The sequence below is a fragment of the Toxotes jaculatrix genome, chromosome 1, assembly GCF_017976425.1.
Source record: "Toxotes jaculatrix isolate fToxJac2 chromosome 1, fToxJac2.pri, whole genome shotgun sequence".
NCBI lineage: Eukaryota > Metazoa > Chordata > Actinopteri > Toxotidae > Toxotes > Toxotes jaculatrix.
Window position 1 is genome coordinate 477534 of NC_054394.1, and position 26054 is coordinate 503587.

The following is a 26054-nucleotide window of genomic DNA, read 5'->3' on the forward strand; positions in this document are numbered from 1 at the left end:
TCCACCTGGTTGTCACTCCTCGTTGTCCTCTATTCATTTGGCTGCATTGATCAATAGCAATGATGTCAAGGTCTATGGTTACAAAAGAGTGTTAGAGCCTTTGATTGCTGATCTCATAACATTAGAACAACACGGGATTTTTGTGGATAAGCTTGGAAAAACTTTGAAGGGTACATTGCAGTGTGTTGTTGCCGATAACCTTGGCGCACACAGTATCGCTGGTTTTGTGGAGAGTTTTTCTGGCAGATATGTTTGCAGGTTTTGTACAGCAGATAATTTCGAAATTCAGGAAAAGGAAGTTGGAGCTGGAGGTTTCTCTCTGAGAACTGAGGAGATTCACGCAAATCATTTGAAAACGCTTGAGGAAAATTCCTTGAACAACTGTTACGGTGTTAAGAGTAAATGTGTTCTGTCAGAAAAAACTCACCACCTTCAATGTTACAAGTGGTTTCCCTCCAGACATTGTTCATGATTTGTTCGAAGGAATAGTTCCTGTTGAAATATCTCTCTGTCTGACTGTATTAATTTCTAAAAAGTATTTTACTTTGGATGCTTTAAATAAGGCGATACAGGATTTTCCCTATAAATGGACTGATAAAACAAATCGGCCACACTCTGTTCCACTGAAGCATGCATCCAGGAAAACAATAGGTGGAAATGCACATGAAAACTGGTGTCTGATACGATTTTTTCCATTACTGCTTGGACAGAAAGTGCCCACTGATGAACCAGCCTGGAAACTCCTTGCTGATTTGAAGGTCATTGTGGAAGTTGTTGTTTCTCCAGTTCAGACCCAGGAATCAATTGCATATTTGAACTTTAAGATCACTGAGCACAGAGTTCGATTTAAAGAGGTTTTCCCAGAGTCAAACCTTCTGCCTAAACACCACTTTTTAGAGCATTACCCTCACTTAATCTGTGAGTTTGGACCGTTAGTTGCATTATGGACCATGCGTTTCGAAGCGAAGCACAGCTTCTTCAAAAGAGTTGTGCGGCATACAACGTGCTTCAAAAATGTGCTTCAGTCCGTCGCACAAAGACATCAGTTTCACATGGCACATCACCTTCACATGTGGAGCTTTCCTAAATCCCCCCTGGAGGTGACAAATGTTTCAACTCTTCCCATTGATGTTTTAAAAGAGGACATTGGATTTGCTCTTAAGCAGAGGCACCCTGAGTTGGATAGTGTGTGCTTGGCTAAAAATGCAACGTACAGTGGCCTGGACTACAGGAATGGAATGATCCTTGCGCATGGGTCATTGGCAGGGCTGCCTGAGTTTGTGGAAATAATCCAGATGGTTGTTGTCAAGGATAACCTGCTTTTCATCGTCAGAAAACTGAGTGCATGGTATTGGGAACATTACAGAGCATATGAACTGAAAATGTGTTCTACAAAGGAGGTGATCCTGGTTGGCCCACACCAGCTGGCAGATCCATACCCATTGGCTGACTACATGGTTGGGGGAATGCGGCTGATAACACTCAAAAGATATATACATGTGTAAGGTCAGCTTTAAAGTGGAACACAACAAAACATTCATTTAAAAAATTTGCTTCCAATATTATGATCATTTCAGCTCAATATTTTATTCTCAGACTCCACTAGAGTATATTTTCATGATTTACAGTTGATGTTCTTCACTTTCTCATAAGATGGGGGACATAAAAACTTGTGTTACTTACTGGAGTTAAACAACAGAACAATTTAATTCAGTAGCTTTTCAGTGGGCAAGAACAGCCAAATCTAATGCACATTTTTAGTGAGAGAGATGGAGCAGGAAAAATATGAAAGTGCATTTTACATAATATCACCTGAAGTTTATTTTTGAAAATATTAAGTATTATAAATGTTACGCTAATGTGAAAAAGCAACTGAGTCAGATTTCTCTTTCTCTCACTTTCACAGAGCACCATGGCAGGTATCGCACCCATTCGATTGCTGGTCATCCTGAGTGAAGACAGCAGCGTTAGAATGGAGCTATGTGAGGGGATTCCCAATTCACTGGAAGAGCTTATCAATGAGGTCAAGAATGCATGTGGACTGGAGGGAGACATACGTCTGCAGTACAAGGATACCGATTTTGGGAACATATTTGTTAATCTGACCTCTACAACTGTGATTAAGGACCTTACAGTTCTCAAAGTAATCCAGTTAGACCCTGATTCCACAACTATTGTCTTGTACCCAGTTGATCCCCCAATCAGTAGCATCCCCTTAGTTGGACTGGACAGTGATGACTCCTCAGTGTCTGCACATACAGATGACACAATACTGCTTAGCAGCTCATCAGATTCACTAAGAACACAGCAGTGGCCAAAAGAGTTCCCAATCCCACGCTTCTCCTATGACACAGAATGTCAACTGCAGAAGGGAAATGCAGAATACATGAGAAGCCAAACTAGACTGACACCTAGCTCAAAAGTGCTTTCAGACATACTGGAGAAATTAGCTGAAACTATCTATGAATACACAGCATACCCTGAAGATTCTGACTTCAGTGATGTTGCTGCGGCACTAACAAAGAAGCACCCCTGCCTGAGAGAACCCGAGTCTTTCAACGACAGCTATGGATGGAAACGCAGGATGAAGATAAAAATGGCCAACTACCGCACCCAACTTAAGGCACACGGTACATCCGCCGAGCTCACAGTGAATTCTTTGAAATCCAAGTCTCAGGAGGATGCCTACCCAGCAAAGAACGTGAAGAGACCTTGACGAGCTGAGGTCAATCATTTTCCATCTTTGCCAAGTGGTGAGACCACAGACAGCTTGGAACAAGAGAGGATTTCCCTTTTGGCCAAACTACAGAAAAGAAACAACCGACAAATGATAAAGGAAAAGATGGCAAAAACATTTGGATACCGTAGACAAGAAATAGTGCATAAGCAGCCGAGTATTGAAGACATCTTGGCAAGATGGCCAGCACTTTTCCAGATGGAAGAGGTATGTTTTTATACGCAAGGCACTCAAACACATTAGTCACTCAGACATCACTCACTCATTCATTTACAACTGCAAGAACTGTAGAGACGATAAAAAAAAACATTTTTGAGAGGAGCCTGACTTAATATATTTATTAATTTCAAAGTTCGTTCTGCATGCTCTGTTTTTCTCTTCCAGATAAATGCTGAGTTCATGCGAGTTACAACAGTTCCCTTGGAAACAAAGTTCTTGGCGCAGTTGGACAAGCACTCCACCAAACTGCTGGAGGTCATCAGGAGCAAGGGAGGACGTGTAAAAGAGCAGACCACCGGGACCTTGCAGGTTTTAGATGAGGTATCTATGTATGAGTTGGCTATCAGTGAGGACAGGGAACTAAAGTATAATCTGTTTTTAGATCAATATAAAGACCACAAACAACAAAACAGGCCTGTTTTTTCCATTCTTGGTCAAAATGGAACAAGGAAAATTACAAAAACCAAGATTCTGCCTTTATTTGTTTTTGAAAAAAGAGGCTTGTGTTGTCGTTTGAGGTCTTTTTGTATTGCTCTAAAAACAGCGTTATACTTTAGTACCCTGTCCCAGTGGGATCCATAATTGAATAGTTGGTGTGTGTGTGATTTTAGTAAATAGTAACTGTTCTTACTCAGACTGTGGACATCACCATCAGATGAGAATGCATCCTCAAATCTCTCATGATCTACCTGGGCGAACCTGTTCAACACCTTATCAAAGAATACCAGGTAAGGGAATCTCTCTCACTAACACAGACAACACCCACACACCCATTTTTGTTGTTGAGATGGAACATAGCACTGTATATTTTTCCTGGTAATAAACATTGTTTTGATTTGTGTCTATTTACATTTTATGGCCAAATTGATATAAAAACAGCCCCAAGTGGGAAAAAATTTTAATTTTTGATTGAGTTCTTGACTTTATATTGTAGCACCACCATCAGTCTAAATCGATAACTCGTTTCTGTCATTTATCCAGTAAATTGTGTTTAAGAAAGTGAGGAGACTATATCGTGAGACTGTCTATATATCACAATGTACAGCTTTTTCTTCAAATCTATTTCATATTATTTCTGCTTTTTAAAATATTAAAAAAAGAGACTTAGAGAATTTGCACCGTGAGCCTCTGAGTGTGGCTAGATCCCTTTCTACTGCCCATAGACTCCAATACTACAATGAAACTTGCTCTAATGTCCAAAATATTTACTCTAAAATCACCAAAACATAGTCACACGTTGAGGAAGTACTCACACGTCTTCTGATAGGAACTACCGTTTTGTCACAAAAAATTAACATGCAAGACCAGTGATGAGGCAAGCTTTCTCTATATTGTCATACATCTTTTACACTAATCTTCCACTTACCATCATGTTCCAGTGTCTAGCAACAGATTTCAATTCTTCAAAATCTTCAACTGTTACACTTAAATATGCAGAATTTTCTTGTGCCTTTTTCTTTTACCATTTCAACTGCTTTAAGCACTTTAAAAGTCAATAATCTCTCAGCTTACGAGTAATAATTTTCAGCTGTAGCATCAGCCTTTTCAGCATTGCTTCAGCAATGGTGTTCCTTCAGCATTCACATGCATTTTCTTCAGGAAATGCTCTTTCTAGTTGTCCTCATTTGTTACTTTTTGTATGTGTGCAGGACATGCAGGAAAATGAGGCAGACGAACTGGAGCAGGCAACCATGGCAATCTTTGTCACTGGAAAAGAGGATCCCTTCCATCCACCCAAAGACATTAAGATAGTCATCGATGGAACACAGGTGCTGAACAAGGTGCCCTCAGTGGCAACAGCTGTTGCCATGTTCTTCGGGCTCATATATGCACTCAACCTAAAGTATCCGAAAAACCTGCAGTACACCCTTGAATTTGTGCAAAAAGTCGTGATGGAGCTTGGTGGGAAAAAGATGTCCCCAAAAGTTCATAGACTGAGCACCCAGCTTTACAGCCCAGAGTAGGCAGAGCTGAATTCCACTGACTCCCCTGGTTTGTGTTCCCATTGGTGATAAAATGTTATAGTGTTTCTACAACCAAGAGTTTGTACCCTTTTATATAATGTTGGTGTTCGGAGTTTGTACTTGCATGACTGCATTTCCACTGCAGTATTGACAAAAGTATCTGTTAGCAGTGAATGTATTTGCACTGTAGTGTGTACTGATTTTATACGCCAGATATTGAGACTTTCAGACCAAGAGAGGGCCAGGCGCTACCTCACACATGTTTGCAGGTTATGGAATCGTGGAGTTTCACACAACTCATCTGATAACCCTTTTTTATTTTAAAGGAATAATTCCTGTCTGACTGTGTTACTTTCCATTTGGAAATAAGATCATTTTCTGATTTTATTTTAGGAACAATTTATTTTACTATTTCTAATTTTATTTTAGTCACTGAGTATTTAGTTTGGTTCTATTCAGCAAAATCAAAATGTACCCGTATATACAGTGTGCTAACTTGAAAATGCAGAGGTGTCTTGTTTGCTCTTTGTATTCGAGAAAAGAAATGTGCTATGGTGGAGAAGGACAGTTCATTTTTATACATTTTGGAAAAAAAACTGTTAGCCATTTGGATAAAAATGTTCATTGAATAATAAATAAGAATGTGTTAAAAAGAAACGTGTTCTGAGTAGAAATCAAAATGCATTAAAAGCATTTTTTATTTAATTTATATACATTATTAAATTATGACAACTTAAAATATTTATTTGAGACAACTTTAAAAAAGTAGTTTGCTCCCACAATCAGTTAATATATTTAGGTTTAATGAAGTGGATTATTTGCATTAAGTAATGAGGCCAATTTATTTATTTTAATTTAGGAAAACTTGAAATAATTGGTTTGCTGCACCTTCAGAAATTAGTTTACATGAAGTTGAATATTTCAGGTCAAACTAATTGAAGTACTTACATTGCATTAATGTTAAAATATTAGGTGTGACAGATTACTTCAATTTTTTTAAGTTGAGCCAATGTTGAATTTTTTTCAGTGTATATTATTTCCAGTGTGCCCTGGGTGTACACTGAAGTCTCTCAGAAGTTGGACCTGCCCAGAAAACCACCAATGGAACCAGAAGGATTCTTATCAGATCCTCCACCACCTCAACTGGCTGACATGTCTGAGCTCCTCACCCTGTTTCTGACGGTGAGCATTTCAGCTGCTTGTATCCACAATCTCATTCTGTCAGTCATTATCCAAAGCTCATGACCATAGGTGAGGAAGTAGATTAAGAGATAAATTGAGACCGAGACCTGGTTTTCACCAACATGATCCAGTATAACTCCCACATCACTCCTGACGTCGCACTAATTGAGTCAGTCAGGCCAACAGAACCATGTCATCTGCAAAGAGGAGAGAATCAGGACAGAATCTGCAATGCTCCACCTGGAGCCAAGGTCTAACAATTGGTTGGAGCCTCCTTTCACTCTGGCATAATCTTTCCTCGGGAGGCTGAGCAGCGTGATACCCTGATAACTGGACTGCATCTTGGTCCAGATTTTTAAAAGTGGAAACCACCACAGTCCACAGGCACTGTCCCCAACCTCCATGTGACACTGAAGAGGTGTGCCAGCTAAGACAGCCCAACAATGTCCACATCTAATGACTGAAATGTATTGCTCAAACATAAACAATGTCACCATGGTATAGCTGTCTGACTGAATCTTTTTTTTTTGTCAGACATACAGTATATTCACAGCAATTTACACTTAAGTTTTTAGGCAATTAGCTTTCTGCCTGGCTCTGTTCAGGACTGTCTCACCCACTGTGTTGAAAACAGGCCCACAACGTTACATAGACAAGCTCAAGGATGTGGTTGTGAGCTACACTTGGCCTTGGCTACATGGAAGTCAAAATATTAGCCACAGATGTAGTGTTTAGGTCCTGGACCGCACCTATGACAGATGCACATGTGTCCACACACAATTAAGCTGTGGTTGGTTTTGAAGGTTATATAATCAGTGTTAGTATGATGGCAAGTTTACATACATTAGTCAACTATAACTGTGCACACAGTTACTGTTACTGATTTTATGAACAGTTTCATCATGCATGCTAAACGTATAGCCAACGTATACCTGAGTAGTATTAGATGATACCATAGATGTAGTAGCTTGTAATTAGTGTGGCATTAAGCAACATAGACAAATGAATGCAGGCAGTTTTTCTGTATTGTGAGAGGACAAAAGTTGAATGCTGCCTCACAGTGTTTTCTTGTTTGCTAGTAAAGCACTGCTGAGCAGTTGCTTATTGTTCCTATGCCACCAGTCATGCTTTAAATGGTCAGTAGCACAACTGTGTCAGAGGAAACACATCATGAAAGCCTAAACCAGTCTAAATGGTTTTCATAGCAGTATCAGCACGCTGATGGGGGATTTAATCTGTATTAAGCCTCCACATCTGACTGTCTGAGGCGGTCTATAGATTATCTAGATGCCCTCAATTTAGCTCTGGTACAGTAACTCACTCACTGAGACTGTTTTCATAAATGAAACAAAAAAAGGAAAGAAAAACACCGCTTGTTATTTAGATCCCGGTAGCAATGAGATAGGGACACTGCAAAGCATAAAAAGACCGAGAGAGAGAGAGAGAGAGAGAGAGAGAGAGAGAGGCGCGCGGAGATCTCGGCTGCCTGAGACTGCTCACCATGCGCTTGCGACAAATGCTAACCCTCAGGCAGGGTACAGGTCTACAGAGAGAGAGACAGAGTCCTCTCAGCAGCAATTCCTGTTTGCCAGTATCAGGAAGAAGTTGTCCTCTTGGTCTCCTCTCTGGCTGCTGCTGTTGCAGCTCTCTCTCTCTCTCTCTCTCTCTCTCTCTCTCTCTCTCTCTCTCGCTCTCTCTCTCTCTCACACACACACACAAACACACACACACTGACGCACAGTCACGCACAGAGGATCGGTTATGTGATGGGAGTTGGAGCGGAGCCCGGGAGAGCTTTCCTGCGCCTGGGAAGCGGGATGATGATGAACAGCAGGTTTTTGCCGCTGACAGGGAAGTTCGGTGTCTTCTCACAGAGAAGCTCCGCTCTGGGGGATCACTGAGAGATTCAAATGACTTGTTTTGACTTATTTGCTGTAGAAATATTCCTTCTTGTCTCTGCGCTGAAATGTGGTTTTATTAATTATGCTCCAGTTCACCTTCGGATTGTACATGCTGGCTGGCTGATGCTGAGGCTGCCTCTGGATTGTGGCTCTTCTCTGCCCATATTTGGAATTATTTGAGCAGGCAGTTAACCTCACATCCAGGTGACCCTCTCATGTCCGTGCTGAGCTGGACTAGCCTTGCTGTGACATGGAAACAACGGGACTCTACAGCCTCCTTTATTACTTCATTCTCAATTCGCCCTTTATTACTTGTGCAAATGGTAAGTGAGACCCCTGAGAGGAGGGCAGATGACATGGTGACAGTTTAAAATGTATCTGTAGTAGCAGGACGTCTGAAGGATTAACATGCACGCTGTACCATTTCTCCATCTGGTAGAGTAGCTGGAGAATTGTAACTGTGCAAAAGGAAATATTGAAAACAAACATAATAACCCAGCTGTGCCCACGTCACAGCAAAAGATGGAGAAATGCTTTCCATTATGTGATTAAATAAAGCCTGAGGCAGACTGTAGATCATGACAGTTAATGGGGAATATAGGAAGTGAGCTTAAAACACAGGAAGTCTGAATGATGGCATGAAAATAAATCGTCAAACTCCTATTGTGTTAGGCTCATGGTGGGTGTTAGAGCAACAGTTTCATTAATCTGTGCTTTTGCTACCTTGCCTCTTTCCCTGTTCCCCTTCATACACCAAAGCTGCATTTACTGAAGTCCCTAAAGATGTGAGTGTGGGGGAGGGAGAGGATGTGGAGATGCCCTGCGCCTTCAAGGCTGTCAGTTCAGCGCCCATGTCTTTGGAGATCCAGTGGTGGTACCAGAAGGAGGATGTGCCTAAAGAACTGCCTCATGAGCTGCAGATTAGCAGCCTGGCCAACAGAGCTAAGGTAACCACAACATTACTTACAGGTTATACATAACAGAGGAACTGTTTGTGCGTTGAGCTGCCTTATATGACTTGCACATATTTTTCGTTCATATTACTGGAAACAAACTGCATCTGAGCACCTGAACCATGATATCTTTTCAGCACATTCTGTTATTCAGGAGCTGAAATTCTGATTACATGGATAGATGTAAGTTGCACATGTAAATCTGCCAGAGATCAACATTTGTACACTCTGCATGCATTTACATTGGTCTGTATTTGTAAATCCACAGGCTGTAAATATCTGTAAATTCCTTCTTGATATAAGCCTGAAGCAGAGTATTTTTTGATCTTCAAGAAGTTCCGTTTCTCTACATTTTAATAGTAATAATCACCACTGTTTGAAGCTTTTGCTTTTTGTGAGCTACTGTACAAATCTAAAGCCTACATCCTGCAGTATATCAGCTTATCCTAAGAAGGCATGATATGATTCTGACCTTGGCTACAGCATTTGTTTGTCTTTACGATTAGACTGAATCCAGGGAGTATGTGCATTGCTCAGGATGAGGGGAATGTCACTCTGAATGCAGAAAGGGCACTTGTTGGTTATCAGCACCATTACATTCCTCTCAGGTCCACTGGCTAAAACCGCCATGATAGGATAATGTGGTAGGACGCAGAGGGAATTATTTTTTCCCTTCAGCATGACAAATCAGTTGGAGTTGTTTTCAGTCATCTGAGGAGAAGTCAGGGACAGTCACATCTGTGGCGTCTCCTCTGTGGTTAGCAAACTAAAACATGCAGGAGGGGTAAAGAGAGCAGAGGAAAAGGCGAGAGAAAGAGAGAGAGAGAGGTTATCAATGGTGTCTTTCAGAAATGTACACAACCAGCTCTGCTCATGCTGTTTTCTCTCTCCACTGAATGAAAGAAAAATCTTGTGTTGTTGTGCATGTTTTAATCATATGATAGATGATGTTTTGTTAACGGATAAACATGTTGTATACCTGTGATTCACAACGCTTTATCTTTTCAGGTTGCTCCAAGGGGACCCACAAAAATAAGTGTAAGTAACCAGTTTATTGTTTGATTGAAGATTGTTGACTCCTATTCCTCACGTATCACACAGGGGACACAGGGCTTTTGAGGGATTATATTCATATTTGTTTGACAGAAATATACTTGGAACATCCTCAGAGAAAGAAAATATCTACCTGACATGCAGGTGTGCATAATGATTAAATGGTGGAATGTACTATTTTCACCAGTGATGGATATGCTTGTCATTTTTTCTGTGTTGTTTCCTCTTTTGACAGGACATAGACTTCCATAGAATCATTACTGGAAAATTAAAGTGTGATTTATAAATCCACACTTCTGTCCCACGTTTTATCATAGAATTTTTTTAGACCTGTAAAAACCTTCTTTTAGACCTGTAAAATAGAGTTGGTGTTACACACGCTGTGGCAAATTGAACTTTGATAATATTATAAATCTGTGGTACTGAAGTGTGCCCCTTACTGGTTATAATTGAGGCTCGAAGAACTAATGTGTCGGTCTGCTGAGCAGCTAATACAGGGTCATGTGTTGGTGCTTTTTTTTTATGCCTGTGCCTCCACCTCCGGTCATAAAACAGAGCTGCCCTTATTAAGCTGATGATGAATGCATACTAAAACTGACAGTAGTTCAAGCATTACCGTTTGCCATATGTCTGTATGTACTTTTCTCTCTGTGAGTCCAGACTGTGCGTGTTCAGGGCAACGCCATCTCCCATCGCCTCAGCCTGTCCAAGGTGAAGAAGGAAGATGAGGGGGTGTACGAGTGCCGCGTATCGGACCTGTGGGCCGACGAGACTCAGGAATTTACGGTCCACGCCACGCTGCACGTCATGCAGGGTGATGGCATGGTGGCTGAGGAAGCTGTGTCGCACATCCAGAACCGCTGGCTGCTGAGGAATGCCATCACAGCCCTGGGAGGAGGCACAGCTGGGAGGGCCACCTCGGATCCCGGCCAGGGCCTGATGGGAGGTCCGAGATTAGGGCAGGGAAAGCACCGGGTGCCTCAGCAGGCCCAGCCCGGTCTCCTCCCCTCCATGTTGTCCACCACCACTTCGGTGGCCAAGTCGTCAGCCTCACCACCGCCAGGGAACACTGGCATCCTCCGACAGCAGCATGGAGCTGGTGAGTTAGAGTTGTTGGGGCGATGGGGGTGAGGGGCAGGGGCTTAAACAGAGCCACAGTGACACCAAGTGGTGGTAGATGGAGGGCCCAGCTCAGCAGTCTGTACAGTGTGAGTTGTGCTGTGCTGGTCTGTATCTGTCTCAGGGTTCAACTGTCTAAGTAACTCAAATCTGAGCAAAAGTGCTGTTGTTTCTCTTTGGCAGGGACATTTTATCTTTGTGTTGTTGTGAAGATATTTCAGGCTGAGGTCAGCTCCACCTACTGCTACATAATGCACAACTACATGTCTGGGGTCTGAACATCATTGACTATTTGGCCATCTTTGGAAATAAGAGACAGAGAAACAGTGTGTAGAGGGACATAAGATAAATGTAATATTAAGTGTGTTATGTTTGTAATTTATTAGTTTGGCAGTGACTCCCCTGAGCACTAACCTTTTTCTGCAGTGTTCTGCATCTACATGCTTCTGCTTGTGAAAAACAGATGACAGCTTGTCATGTTATCATAACATGGTAATGTCATTAAAATTACATTTGCTGAGGGAACATTCTCTTTGTCGCAAGAACATATTCAGCATTGGTGGCAGTCCAGCATGAATCTTTCTGCATTCATAAATACTGTATGTGTCCTCTCTATGTTGTTCATATGCTTGAATATGAGTGCAATCACCCATCACAGCATACACAGCATTCACAGCATTCTCCATCATCTGATCCAGTGCTCCAGTCACACCTTTTCCACACTTTTTAAATCAGGGGAGCATTTAGGTTGACCTGAGTATGAATGTGTGACACCTATTTATGACTATACTTCTGCCAGCAGCATGGCAGATGGTAGGGGATGGGTGGGAGCAAGAGGGGGTGGAGAGCTGTAATCTACCTCCCCATAGCTCTTCTCTTCTCCCTGCCCCAGTTCTGTTTGATGAAGTGTACTTGTGAACAATTAAAAGTCTCTGAAGTCTTGTGAAGGCTTGCCAGATGCAGGCTCCCCTGATGCAGGGAGCAGTCAGTCAGCTGGTGGACTGTACCACAGACACCGTCTGCATGAGTTCCACAGAGATACTATGTGCTGACTCCCACATTTCTACTTCCACGTGCTGGTATTATGTTATGTTAAATGACATGGCTGAGTGAGAGGTGTTGGAGGTATTAGAGCTGATATCTTTTAAAGGTCTGATGTCTGCTTTTCTGTGTGTGTATGCTGAATTCTGCTGTGTCATTTCAGGACACTGTCAGTCCACTCTTCTCACAGCTTTGATCAGTCTTTCAGAGGCTCCTCACAGGGACAAGAGAGAGGACGCTATTATGTCCCATGTGGTTGCATAGCCTTTTATTAGACTGTCAGTCTGTAAAGAAATATTAGCCAAAGACTCAGGCAGTAATAGTTTAAGGATGTTGTCAAACCAGCCCTGCTACTGACATCATCCCTGATATACTTCATTTTTGGATGACAGATTCATTACAAGGTCATAAATACGCTTTTGATCTATGGTAAATATTTTTATTTAATTATGACACTTTCTTGCCAGTTTTAAATGAACAAAGTGAACATATTACTTTGTTTGCATGTGTCAAAATATGATTGATGATTGTAGGAGCAGATTTTCTTCTTTTCATATTTGCAAAAATGTGTGTGTTTCAGGGAGTCTTTTTTTTTTTTTTTTTTTTTTTTGTTTTTTTTGTTACAGTTGAGCTGAAGTAACGTGCGCCCATCTCTGGTTATTGCAGACATTTGAAAACAGTGCAGTGTTTAGACTGGTCAGGACAGGTACTAACAATGCAGTTGGTTTTCAGACAGCTACAGCAACATTTGCTCCAGGCAGTTATAATGAGGAAAGCCCTCTGGACACCAAATATGTGTCAGAGCAGTGAAACAAAAAATACAATATCTGGCCACAGAAACTGTGACTTATCAGTGTGTTTTAGTTCAAATGTCCTGCAGGACGGGCAGGTCCACCCTGCACACTGACCACCAGCAGACTACTCCAGTGAGAAATGGCAGCAAATCCAGATCTGTGTCCTACTGGACACAGTTTTCATGTATCTGTATTCTGTATCTATGTACTCCTCAGTAAGCCCTGAGCCAAAGCCAAAGCAGTGATTAATAAGGAAGTTCAGGAAGTTTTATGTAACCTACATCTGTTGGTTGTATTCTGGATGATTGCTGATGCAGTACATAAAACCTCAGAGTTAGAAACTTGACTTCCATTATGTCAGGCCTGATCTCTTAAAGCCTGATCACTTAATATCAGCTGCTTGATGACAAAATGTTGATGTGCGCTTACATTTATTTTGTGTCTCAACCCCTGAGTACGGCATAGTACTTGATGATTTATATGTTGTGCTCTCTAGTGATGCTGCTTTGACTGTAGTGGCAAAATTGTATGAAACAGAACGACAGTGACAGTAAAACATGCATGGTAAAGTGATGACCCCTCTGACAGATTAAAGTCGTCTGCGTGAATGTGGAAGTTATTCAGTCAAACTGAAATTGTTCATGATGTCAGCTTTAATGTACCTGTTCTGTCCCACTCAGCCAGTGTGTGAAAACGCTGTGACTTGTTGCTTTGTAATCAGATGAACAACATGGAATTCTAACAGTGGAATTTTGGCCAGGAAGCCTTTGCAGAGATGAGAGATCTGCTGTTTGGCAGGCCACTCGGTGTCCAGTAGTCCCTGGCAGGGCCTTTGTTGGTCTGCCGGATGGGATGCTGAAACACCAGGGTTTAGTTAAAGCAAAAGTGATTTCCTGAAACAGAGACTTGTTGATTTAGTTTTGCACAGTTAAAATTTTATTAGCTACTAACTATTAACAATCCAGAAATACAGATGAAAAGACATTAAACAAAACTTAACTTATTGAGATTGTACCTTTTAATTCTGTTACCATATTTTCAACATCTTATGGGTTGTTGGTCATCTCCTGGACACATTTCTTGTCAGAAGCAGATAGAAAGTAAAACCCTCTCCAGCCTGAGCTTCAGCAACAGCAGCTTGTTTACTTCTGCCTAGCTGTGGACAAGGATTCTGTTAGAAAAATTCTAACCAATTCAGCCAAGACTCAGAGACGATCAGAGCTTTTAGTATTTATTCTTGCAAGAAGGAGTCTACATCAACCATGAATCAAGAATGGTATCGTTGTAATACTCAAAGGAGAGAAGTCTCTATGTCTTCTTTATACACACAGGAGCTCTCCTCCCCTTCGAGCTGATAATCAAAGTCATAGTCTAAACATGCATACATGCAGCCGGTCTCCTTGAGTGTCTGTCTCTGTATCTGTGTAAGAAGAACAATATGCACCGGACAGGAACAATGTGTGCGCCTTGCTGTAGTTCAAGGTATTGTAGGTCAGGCTGCACAAAAGTATAGTAGTAAGGTATATCCATCCCATTATTTTTCCATCAGATTCACATCAAGATGGCAGACCTGTGATGGAGTTGCTTAGAGAAAAAAATCTATATTTAAAATATCAACTGTAAATATTTGAGTTTTCTGTTTGCTACTGCTGCAGTAGGACCTCTGTACAAATGTTATGTTAGTCAGGACCAACCAAGCAGACAAGACAGACTCCTCAATGAGAGGAATGAACCAAACATCACAAACTGAAAACCTAAAACTGGAGATCGAACACAGCTTGGTAACAACTGAATGAAAGGAAAATGCACAGTACATGTGCAATATAAACAGCAGATCACAAGAATGACAAATCTGTCAGACTGCTGAAGCTACATGTTAGATATGGGTTGTGATTTTCAAACTTTCGAATAGTCATTAAAGGAGTAAGCGATTTTAATCCAGTACACTTGTCAGATTCAGTGAATATCTCCTCATGGTGCTGTCTATCCTGTGTGTGCTGGAATAAATTCACGCCACGTGGGTGGCAGCATGACAGTGGCGTATACTCTGAAACATAACTGCATTGTCAGAAATACACAATAATAATGTGCATCTGGTGCACATAGTTACTGATGTTTAACTCATTGGTTCCTTATCCGACAATCACACAAATTCAGAGCCCTGTCATACAACCTGCATCAAGACCAAGACTGCCGCTCAAAGAGCGAGAGCCCATTCAACACTGCTTTAATTTCTCCTGTTTTCCCTTGCTTTGCTTGAAATGCATGTACCTACTACGTGTTGGTCTAAATAAGCAGCAAGTGATGCAGCTCTAACATATTTAATTGCATTGCTTCTTCTCTGCTCATTACAGTTTTATTACAGTTAATAACCTGTGTTCAGAGCATCTCGGTTACAAACTCACTTAAATCTATTCGATGAAGTATCTAACGAAGGATCGTCCAATGTATCTGTCACAAAATGGACATCAACATACTGGTGGGATCTAGCCACTCATTTCAGTTGAATAGAGAGCTAGCAGAGTTAGCTAAGAGTCAGCACAAGGCTTTTTTCACAATACATCCCAGATGAAATGACTAACACTGAGTATTTTCCCCGGAGCTTCATTTCATTGACTTTGCAAATCATGAAGAGACTTGGAGGCTTTTCTGATCAGCAATGAATAAATATACAGTAGACTGAGAGATCTCACAAGCTCAGTTCTGACAAACATCAGGGACCAATACCAGTTGTTGTAGATGTAAAAGGAAACATTTACACATATTTCATAATGATTCAGAAAGTAATTTATTTTGAAAGTTGAGGATGCCTATTTTTCTTTTCTTTCTTTTCTTTTTTTAAATAAGGTTGTATTTAAGAAACTTACACAGAAGTATAGAAGTCACTTTGAAAGGGAAAGCTCCCAGTTAATCACATCACTGACCACAGGTCTGCTCAGAGAAGGAACACGTCACACCATAGATATAGACCGACCCTACATCTGCCATGTTGTACATCCTTACATTTTATTCAGTGGGATGTTATTCTGCAAGAACATAAAGATTAATCATTTTAAAAAAACTTAATTTTATTAGTGTGTTTTTTTAATCTCCAGGAAAAAATGAGAAACAAACAAAAATCGAATTTATTTATAAATTGTGTAAATTAAACAGGGATGAAATAAAAGTCCTGTTTTTGGTAGACGAGGTACGTCAGACAAATCAGATAAGAAGAAGAATTTAGCTCCACATTGATAAGTACTGACAATGAAGATTGTCAGTACTTAGGAACGTAGAAGGAACATAGATCAACCGGTAAATCGAGAGCTTCGCCTTTCAGCTCAGCTCCTTCTTCACTATGACGGACCAGTACATCGACCACATTACTGTGGAAGCTGCACCGATCTGCCAGTCAATCTCACACTCCATCCTTCCCCCACTCGCGAACAAGACTGAGAGCATCAGTTCATTCATTTTCTACACCTGTGTGTTCTGTATAGGATTACAGCTTCAGAAAAAGCCTTTCTTGCTGTGTGGAAACTCACATAAAGTGCTAACCACTGAGCCACACTGCAGCTTTAATTGGCCCAGTGTTTCTACTATAATTAACAGCTGCATTAAAGTTTCATTTCGTTTTCCATGAAATAAACCAATGTTCTATACTCTTTCAACTGCAATAACACAACTAGATCTACATTATGAATGTTTCAGCCAGCTCTGCAACCAACCACCAAGAGATTCCGGCAATGCAACTCCATCACATCTCCTCTGATAAATCATGCTGTACTGAAGTCAGTGACATTTTACTTTAGTCAGTGACAATAAACTCTCTGGACGAGAAGTAAAAATAGCTCTTATCAAAGTTCTTCACAATTCACAGAATTCCTGCAGCTACACCAAAGACTGGAACTCAGCTAGGAACAATTAGCCACACTGACTGAAAGAAAATAAGTCCCTCTGTTACCTTCCTCAACACTTCAAACAAAACCAGGTATAACCAAGGGGGGAGTTGTAGGTTTCAGCAGTGAGGATCACTTCCGCGTTCAAAAAGCTGCAGTTCCTCGGCTGCCGCTGGGGGCTGGCTCCAGAAGTGAGCAATTCTCCATTGACCCCCATGTTAAAATAGCCAACTTTACAGCCTAAAAAAACATATTTACAGCCTGGTACATTTTTTGTTTTTGGTCTCTGTTGATAGTTTCCACCTCCATGAACACTGTGGGGGGGGGGGGGGGGGGGGGGGGTTGTACCACAACAGTTTTAGTGTTATTTAGGCTTAAAATTCTTACATAAATTAGGGCGTGGTTACGTTGAGTGACAGCCCCATAGACAGGCACTGGCAGTTAGCTCTTTGCTAAAGCATCGGCTGGGCTAGGCGGCTACAGTGTCCGTGTTTGTTTGCCAATGTTCGGATAGGTTTTTGTGATAATATGGCTTGTTGTAGTGTAGTATGTACTAACCGACCGTCTAAGGAGTCTGTATTGCAGTTTTTTCGGTAAGTAAATTTCTCACTATTTTACCTGGATGTTTGCACTAATTAGCATGTACCGACATATTTTGCCGCTGGCTTATGACTTATGACCGATTTATGGTCGCTGCTGATACAGATAGAGGACGGGGCAGCTAATGTTAGGAACGCTGCTGCGGTGTGTTCCGTGCTCTCAGAGTCCGTTTATTGCGTGAGTACTAGGCTACAATTTTATTTCGTCTCATTTTTCTGTTTAAAAAGTCTGACATTGCATGGACAGAGCAGCTCCGTCAGTAAGCGGTGGTGTGCTGCTGTAACTGTAAGTGGATATTGGGTGGAGGCAGCGGTGAAAACTGGTAAATATTAAACATTTTAATATATTATTATCATCATTATATTTTATCGTTATTAATGACAATAATAATAATAATAATAATAATAATAATAATAATAATGTTTTTAACTTTGTAATATATTTTATCAATATGAAATAATAATGATTGTTTCACAGTTAAATAACAGGCTAGAAATAAATTTCCCCGCACAACTCCACCAAACCCTGCAGCTCCATCTAAAACTTCTCTATCTGAAACAGTCATGTTTAAAACACAGCAGCAACATTATGATCTCTGTTGTATGCTGTGTGTCGCGGTTACACGGAGTCGAGCTGGTTGGGTCGGACTCGGGGACTGTCGTGTGGTGGATGTAGCTGCTTGTAGCTGCCGCTTAGCTTGTTAGCCCAGCTGATTTGCTGATTAGCCTTAGGCTAGCTCGGTTGCTCCGAGCTAAGTGGCCAGGTTCTCGGCCGACCCGTAGAGTAACCGCCTCTTCGCCAAATATGGAAAGTACACTCCCACTAAAATCCAAGATGGCGCAGCTCAAATGCCCATGGTTTGGTCACAAAACCGACTCCCCGAAACCAATGGGTGACGTCACGGGTGCTACGTCCATGTCTTATACAGTCTATGGGTATAACCTGACAGCTGAAGCTGAAAAGCACAGAATATACACAGCTGATTTTGACCCACCTGCACTAGCTCCTTGCCAGACAGAACAGGGCAAGATGACAGTGTCTGGGGAGCACCAGGAGAGGGTGATAATCGCCTGTTGGAATGAGATGGGGAGAAGGTGGCTGCGACGCTGAAGCTGATCTGTCCTTGCAGAGCTCATGCAGATGGTTATCCACCATGATTGCTAGGGACACGAGAAACTCAAGGTTAGAGGGTTCATCACGGGTAGCCAGTTCATCCTTTAACTGTTCACTCAGACCTTTCACAAATACCACCTGTCAGGCCTCCTTGTTCAAGTGAGAGTCCGCTGCCAGAGTCCAAAAATCCATGAGTGCATGTTCATCAGTGAACACATGAAAAACAGCATGGGTTCCACTGTCTTTGGACTTGGACCCCTAATATTAAGGGCAAGGGAAGGGTTGGTCCTCTACTGACCGCCTGACTGTCTCCACAGCTGTGCTGCTGGGGCACTGGATGGAGGAGCCTGTTGCTTGCTTCTCCAGTAGCTCAGTCTGCCCTCACTCCTCAATGCTGTGTAGATATATTATTAATTATAATGGTTACTGTTATATTACAGCATGTTGTATTGTACATGCTTACTCCGCACACCAACCTATCGAGAATCACTATCCAAACACACACATACACACATAACCCACACAAACCCTACTTGATCTAATCTCCCCTCCCTGACTCGCATGGTGTCATCACATAGATTATTCACACTATTTCAATGAAAGAGTTTAAGTGGCTTGCTACAATTTTCTGTTGACAGAAGAACCACGGAGAAATCCATCTTGGACATTTTGTTTTCAGTTTCCTCTGAGTTGATCTGTTCTGAGTATCTGACAGATGAAGGTTAAAAAGCTTGGCAAAATTGAAAGATTACCTCATGCTTGCCCTGGGCTCTGCTGCCTTATCCTCTATAATAACAGCCAGTGTTGTGGGGAAAACGTTGGCATCTGTCACTTTTCTGCAATGTCATCTGACTGAGTGACAGAAACAATTAATATGGGAAAGGGAGATGCAGGGGGAGGGGGGAGATAAGCTCAAATTGCCTCTCATATTTTCATTTTTCATCTGATGTTTGGTGGCCTTGCCTGGTAACTGATAAGCCTACCCGTACCTCCCTGTCCGTCCATCAAAGTCCCATGCTCCGTGCTGCATTCACTAAATCCTCATCACCTTGTAAAGTTGGGAAAACATCACATGATTCACTTGTATTTACAAGATGTTTGTATCCAGGTCCTCATCATCCACTGCCACAACAGCATCAGCTCTGATAACAGTGAAAAACTGCTGCTGTTATGCACTGTTGTTTTATGACAGGAGGAAACTAAACTACATCACGGCTGACAATATTTTGATGTCTGATTGTTGATCCCTACTGACACTATTGACAGCTCTGCACTTTAGCTACTTAAACGTAAAGTAGGTTCAATGAGAGCAGCACAACAAGCTATAAACCCAATGTTATTTAATATTGCAAATAAGGAATTACTTGTCTACAGTATTTCCACATTCAGCAATGTGTGACCATGTTTTTTCTTACACATGAAACAGAGTCGCCATCATTTTTTCATATGAACTCCGGGCAGTGTTTTGACTGGACAATGATTGTCCGTGACACGTTGTCATCTACTGGAAATTGGTTTAGGCGTTGGCACCTGGGTGGAGCATGCAGGAGCCAGGATTTGTACATGGACACAAATTTTCCATTTTTTAGTAACACTCAACCCAACTTTCAAATTGATGTTTTTCAATGTACAACCTGGTGTAACAGTAATCTGTTGAAATTTAGTGTATTGGTTTGTGTGCATTCTTCATTTTTGTTGTGACAGTAAAATACTGATTTGTAGTGACTACAGCATTACTACACACAAGATATCATGAATTTAACCAAAACCACAATCATTTATTACTCTTAATCAAAGTGCTTTTGTTGCCTAAACTTAACCACTAACACTAGATTCCTGATGTGCACCCCAGTCACTGGTATGACAGTTCTGGCTTTTTATGCCACCATCCACCCCAAACACCTACTTGCAACTCTGCCAGTGGTGGCAGAATGTAGTTCTTCATTCATAGCTGTGCCTAGTGTCGCAAAAAAGATTACATACAGAAAACATTAAATTCCGTGCTACGTAACCGTTCAGTGTCTGGTCAAAAAGAGTCTGCGTTCACACATACAGTTTCTGTGGGTTACAGTGCATGTGGCATGCAAAGTGCCTTGTTTTATAAGGCACTTTGAAGTGGATCAATTTGAATGATCAAGATTCAGTAATTTCCTACATTTCCCTAAATATCTGTCAGGGACAGCTTTTCTTTTTGAGAACAATCAATATGTTGAATTGTGTTTTCTGACTGCAGTACATTCTGATCCACTGAGGTGACTTTTGGAGGAGAAAGTGGTATCCCTGCATTGTCTGTGATCAGGATTTGGTTCATTTGTTTCTGTAGTGATGAACAGAAAGGAAACTTAAAATCTTTTCCATTTAGCGATTCCTTTGCTCTGTCAGGTGACCTTAGGGGATAAAGGAGAGTTAGAATGAAAACATAAGACAGCCACACAAAATGTTCTCCTCATGTATACTGACTGCATGCAGACATACAGATTGCACCAACAGGAAGCCAGTGTCTTAGTTTCTCTGTCAGTGGACTCTGGAACTGGTGTTAGCTGTTTACTTGCTGATCACTGTTGGCAGCAGCTGGTGAGAGTCAAGAGAATAGTAAAGATAAACAAGAGAAACAGCAGCTGCTGTGTATTCACAGAAGGCACACATCTAATTCATTGTGCAAAGCACGGCAAAAGACATGCTGTGACAAAATACATCAAAACCAAGGCATTTATATCAAAATGTGTGGTTCAGTCGGGAATATAGTACGCACCATGGTTACTCCTCTAGCTAATAGAATAGATTGGCTAGAATAAAATGACAGGCCACAATAAAACTTCTTCAGTGCTTGGATCATCTTGAAAAATAAGGTGTGTCAGATTTATTCGCTACAGCTCTTTCTATTTCAATGTCAGGTACTTTTTTTTTTTTATCAGCATTGAGGTACGTATAAGTATACCTAATGTTAAAGGACTCTGATCCGGATAGGACCAAAAATACTTAATCAAGACAACCTTTACAGTCAGGATTCACTCACTGCAGTTTTAAGTTTAAGTTTAGGTTTACTGCCATTTCTAAGGCAAAATTGTCACTTTACTGAGACGATCAGACAGCTTAAAACATGGGCAACATTTATATTGTGTCCTTGGTATAATGGGAGTGATTCAGATAATCCCAATAGGCTGAATAGTGACCAGTGAATCAGCTGAAGGACACTTTCAATTATTACATTTTCTGTGAAAGCTCAGTGCCAAATAACCCCATTAAAATAATGTGTATAATAATAATATTGAAGTGTATTTTGACCTTGATTTACATAAAAGTGAACTGACAAACAGCTGACAAAATAACTGTGCATACCATCAGTGTTCTTTAACACTGTTTCTATAAAAGGTGTTAGGTACCTCAAAGACTACCTTAGATATATTATAGTCTTTAGTTATAATGCAAAAAAAGAAAGCAGGGGAGCCTTTGAATGGAGAAAAGTAAGAGACTGTTATATGATTATCATGTGCTCGGACACAGAGAAAGGCTTGTACAATGGCAGCTTGAAGGTTGGTGCTCTACCTTGATCACCATGAAGAGTTAAATGCTGATATGTCCATGAATCAAGAAAAAGCAGCAAGTCACATGATAATTAATATTGAAAACAATAATGAGATTCTTACATCATTGGAAATACAGAACAAAACTGAGAGATCAAGGGATGTGTCAGTTTCCTCAGTATTTGAGGGGACAGATTTATATCATGCCTCACTCTCCAGAATCATCTACAAAACACACCCTCCTAATTTGGCAGTCTAAATAAGCTACAAACCTTCCCCATCTCTCCCTTTTTCTGTTAATGCCACTCCTGTCCTGCATCTGTAATTCTGCCTGTTCTTTCCAGCAGCAACAAGCATGCACACACTGATGTCACGAGCTGTCTGACAAGTTCAGCTGTGATAAGGCTCAGGATCAGCTTATCAAAAGAAGACTGTGCAGTCAGTTTAAAGGAATGTTCCACTGCCTTTACTGGGACTCACTCCAATCTTCAACTTTATTTACGAGCACAAATAATTCAAATACATGCAGTATGAGAGGTTTCCTTCCTACAGTCCAGCTGTTTGTTTGAGTCACTCCCACACTGGAGACAGTCTGTAATATGAAGTATAGATGTTGCTGTGTTAACAGATGGAGTTGTTGTCATGGGCAGTCAGTAGAGAGAACACAGAAAGGTTATACAGGGAGACACAGCACTATTAGATAAGAGGTGATGATGTCACTCGTCAGTCTGGTGACTGGGTGGAGTGATGGTCAGTAATTCATCAGCAAGAACACCAGCGTGCTCCCTTCACCGCTCTTCTGACAGAGTGCGTTCAGTCAGATCAGCACCAAGAGGGTCTACTGCTGAGCTCACCTATACAGTGGGGAGACAGTAGGGTCCCCAGACATGGTGCTTTACTTCCTTCTCTTTCACAATAAAAGAGTAAGAATTAATAAGTAGAACTCACTTTGATCTCAGAATAAAATCTGTGCAAAAAATCAGCGGTTAGTGAAGTAAAAATCAAAGGAAGACACAAAGGGAGTAAAACGTTCAGATAGAACTTTATCTTCAGTCATTTATAAATATAGGACAGATTTACAAGAAGGCTGAAAGAAAGTGAGAAAATCTGGAGAAACGTTATTGTGAACAGGTAGAATAGACTTAGACCCCAGCAGAAAGTAGATGTCCATGGGAAGTGATCCTGTGGAATAGATGGCTCTTATGTGAAGGAAACTCCCCACTGGAGAGTAGACACTGGTGGGGGAGATGAGGAATGGAGCTCAAGCTTGCGACGTCTTCTTAGAAGGCGATTTCAGATTGGAGGGTTTGATTGGAGAGGGTGGGGCATCCGCAGATGAGGTGGTAAAAGGAGCAGGGGTGGAGAACAACAAGAACAACACTGTTCTTGTTGTTCTCCCAAAGTGATCCACATAGAAGACTAATGAAGCTACCTTCATTAGCCTGTCTTCTATGTGGATCACTTTGGGAGAATATTTAAACTGTAGCTTTAGCCTCAGTGCCTTTACATTGATGTAATGTACAGTACGAAGCCATCGAGTGCGTAACTAAGACCCTTTTACAAGATTCTTGCTTCAAAACTAATCTGATTTCAGCATAAGTTGCAGCATCTTTTCAGCCAGAGAAAGCGATTGTTGCGAAATCTGCTCTTAAAAGCCTGAAATAGAACTCTGAAATGATGACTCTGCCATCGTTACTGTAAAGTGTAGACATTCTGGGCTGAAGTGGGAAAAAAAAGTGTAGAAATAGCAGCTAAAAGTGGGACCTAACAAAGTTTCCTCCTCCATGGTGTCATTTTTTGATTAATCAGTCTTTATTGATTTAAACAGGATAAGTGTGATTTGCAGAATGCTGTTCTGATCTTCTTTCTTCAATCTTTGTTTATCCTTCATTGTTTATCCAGGCTGCAGCGTGATGAGCACCATGGACCCCCTCCTCTGCGTCACTCTCCTGTTCCTGCATAAGCTCCTCCCCTTCCTGTTGGCCCACTGAAGAGACTTCAACCAAAATTACATCAACCTGCAATGTTCTCACCTTCTATACCAAACAGAAGCCAAGCAGCAGTTAGTGCCCAACATGGAGAAAGGGTCACATCAAATCGATGTATGCCGTTGCAACACATCACTGCAGGGAGCAGAAGCAATGTAACACCGGACAGAGTAGTCGGACAGAAGAGACCAGATAAAACGGAGGAGAAGGACGCTCCTTGGATATGAAACAGAGATGGAAGCTACGTGAATGTAGATAGAGCAGCGTGTAGAGAAGATATATGTGTTTACAGCGAATGAGGGGAGTGTCCCCACTAACTCATACACAGCCTGAACAGGCAAGTGCTGCTTCTGCTCTGCACTTGCTTTGCGCATGGTCCTCCTTCAACACTCCACACTCACATTTCTTTACAGCATCTCCACTGTGAACCCCGTCCATCTGACAACACATCACTGCAGTGTCAGACCTACTGACGATTTGAATACAGTCACTGTCAGTAGTTACATGGAAAACATGTGACTGCCATGTTTTTCTCTGTGGCGGTTGGGTGGGGTGTCTGGGGGTGAGGGTGATTTGATCAGCATAGCCCAGTCGATCACTGAGATATTTTTCTGTAGCTGTGCACACACACACATGCACACACACTCACACGCAAACTTTTGTTTTCATAGCTGTGTTCCATTCTGCAAGCAACAAATATATTGATATATTTTAGAAGATAAGGCACACCGTACCATAGTTGTTGTTAATCACCTCAAATAATGTTTATTTTTATTAAATCTATGGTGATCAAAGTGAGTCATTTCATTTCTATGAAGAAAAATGACTTATTGGTAACTTGCAAACAGCAGATAAGATGAAGGTTTATTGTTTTTTCTAATAAAAGGTAGATTTCAATGGTGTTGTATGTTAATGTATTTCTTCCATCACAGAGGATTATATACAACAGGGAGTACACAGGAAATGACTGACATTAATCCTCATTACTCACAGTCAACAACAGCTTCACGGCCATGAAGGGACAACTCCGCTCCAACACAGGCAAAGACTAAGGATATGTCAACATCATCTCAACAGTTCCCCAGAACTAAAACTTTGGTATATCAAATATTAATGTTTACATCTGCAGGTAATTTGCCATGAATATTCATCAATTCTAATATTTTGGTGACCTCTAATTAATGCTACAATCAGCCCACAGTGTCAACTGGAACAAAAGCTATCAAAGAATATCAAAATTAAATGTGCACTTCACTATCATGAAATTTGCTGTCCACATTCATGTTCAGCAGCATCAATGAAAGGGAAATATAGCGGCAACATATTCTCCAAAAAATAAAATAAAAGAAGCCACTTAGGCTGTGTGAGTCCGGCTTGTTTGACGCGTGTCCATATACATATCTGATGAAAAGAATCCCATAGTCAGCGTCGACTTCATTCATTCAGTTTAATCTTTGCTCCTTCTTATACAATGTCCATTTCAAAAACTCATTGTGATAACAAAAATTGATCAAACTGCACGATCAAAACTAAACGTTCAAAACTACACGTTCAAACTACACGTTCAAACTACACGGTCAAAAACTTTTTTTTGGCGAGGCACACACAGCCTTCGAACTGACTGACTAAACGCAGCTGTGCGCCTCACTTGACCTGAATAACTTTGGCTCCACCCATAGACAAACGGGACGGCCGACCACCTTGAAACTTATAACATAAATCCACAATTTGCATTTAAGCACATGGAATATAGCCTAACAAAACAAGAAGAAATACATAAAATAAATCACTCTTATTTTGGCATCTACAGGAAATAAACAGTGTTTAAAAGGATAAATTATCATCAACATATCCAATAAAGCAACTAAAAACCAGGCTGACAACAGGCAAATATTTCTCAGCAAGGCACCAAAGATATGTATAAATCACTTTGGTTTATTCAACAATAATCATCTTAATCAAAGATGGTGCCTTTTCAAAGGAAGATA

At 41.1% G+C, this 26054-nt stretch overlaps 1 protein-coding gene across 1 annotated transcript; it reads left to right on the forward strand.

The window, feature by feature from the left end:
* The first annotated feature begins 8232 nt into the window (after positions 1 to 8232).
* On the forward strand, positions 8233 to 24069 carry vstm2b (V-set and transmembrane domain containing 2B). The gene is made up of 5 exons (XM_041037021.1): positions 8233 to 8326; positions 8763 to 8950; positions 9965 to 9994; positions 10670 to 11108; positions 23981 to 24069. Exons 1-5 carry the CDS (start codon positions 8254 to 8256, stop codon positions 24067 to 24069), a joined length of 819 nt encoding a protein of 272 aa, XP_040892955.1. The 5' UTR covers positions 8233 to 8253.
* Positions 24070 to 26054: the final 1985 nt, after the last annotated feature.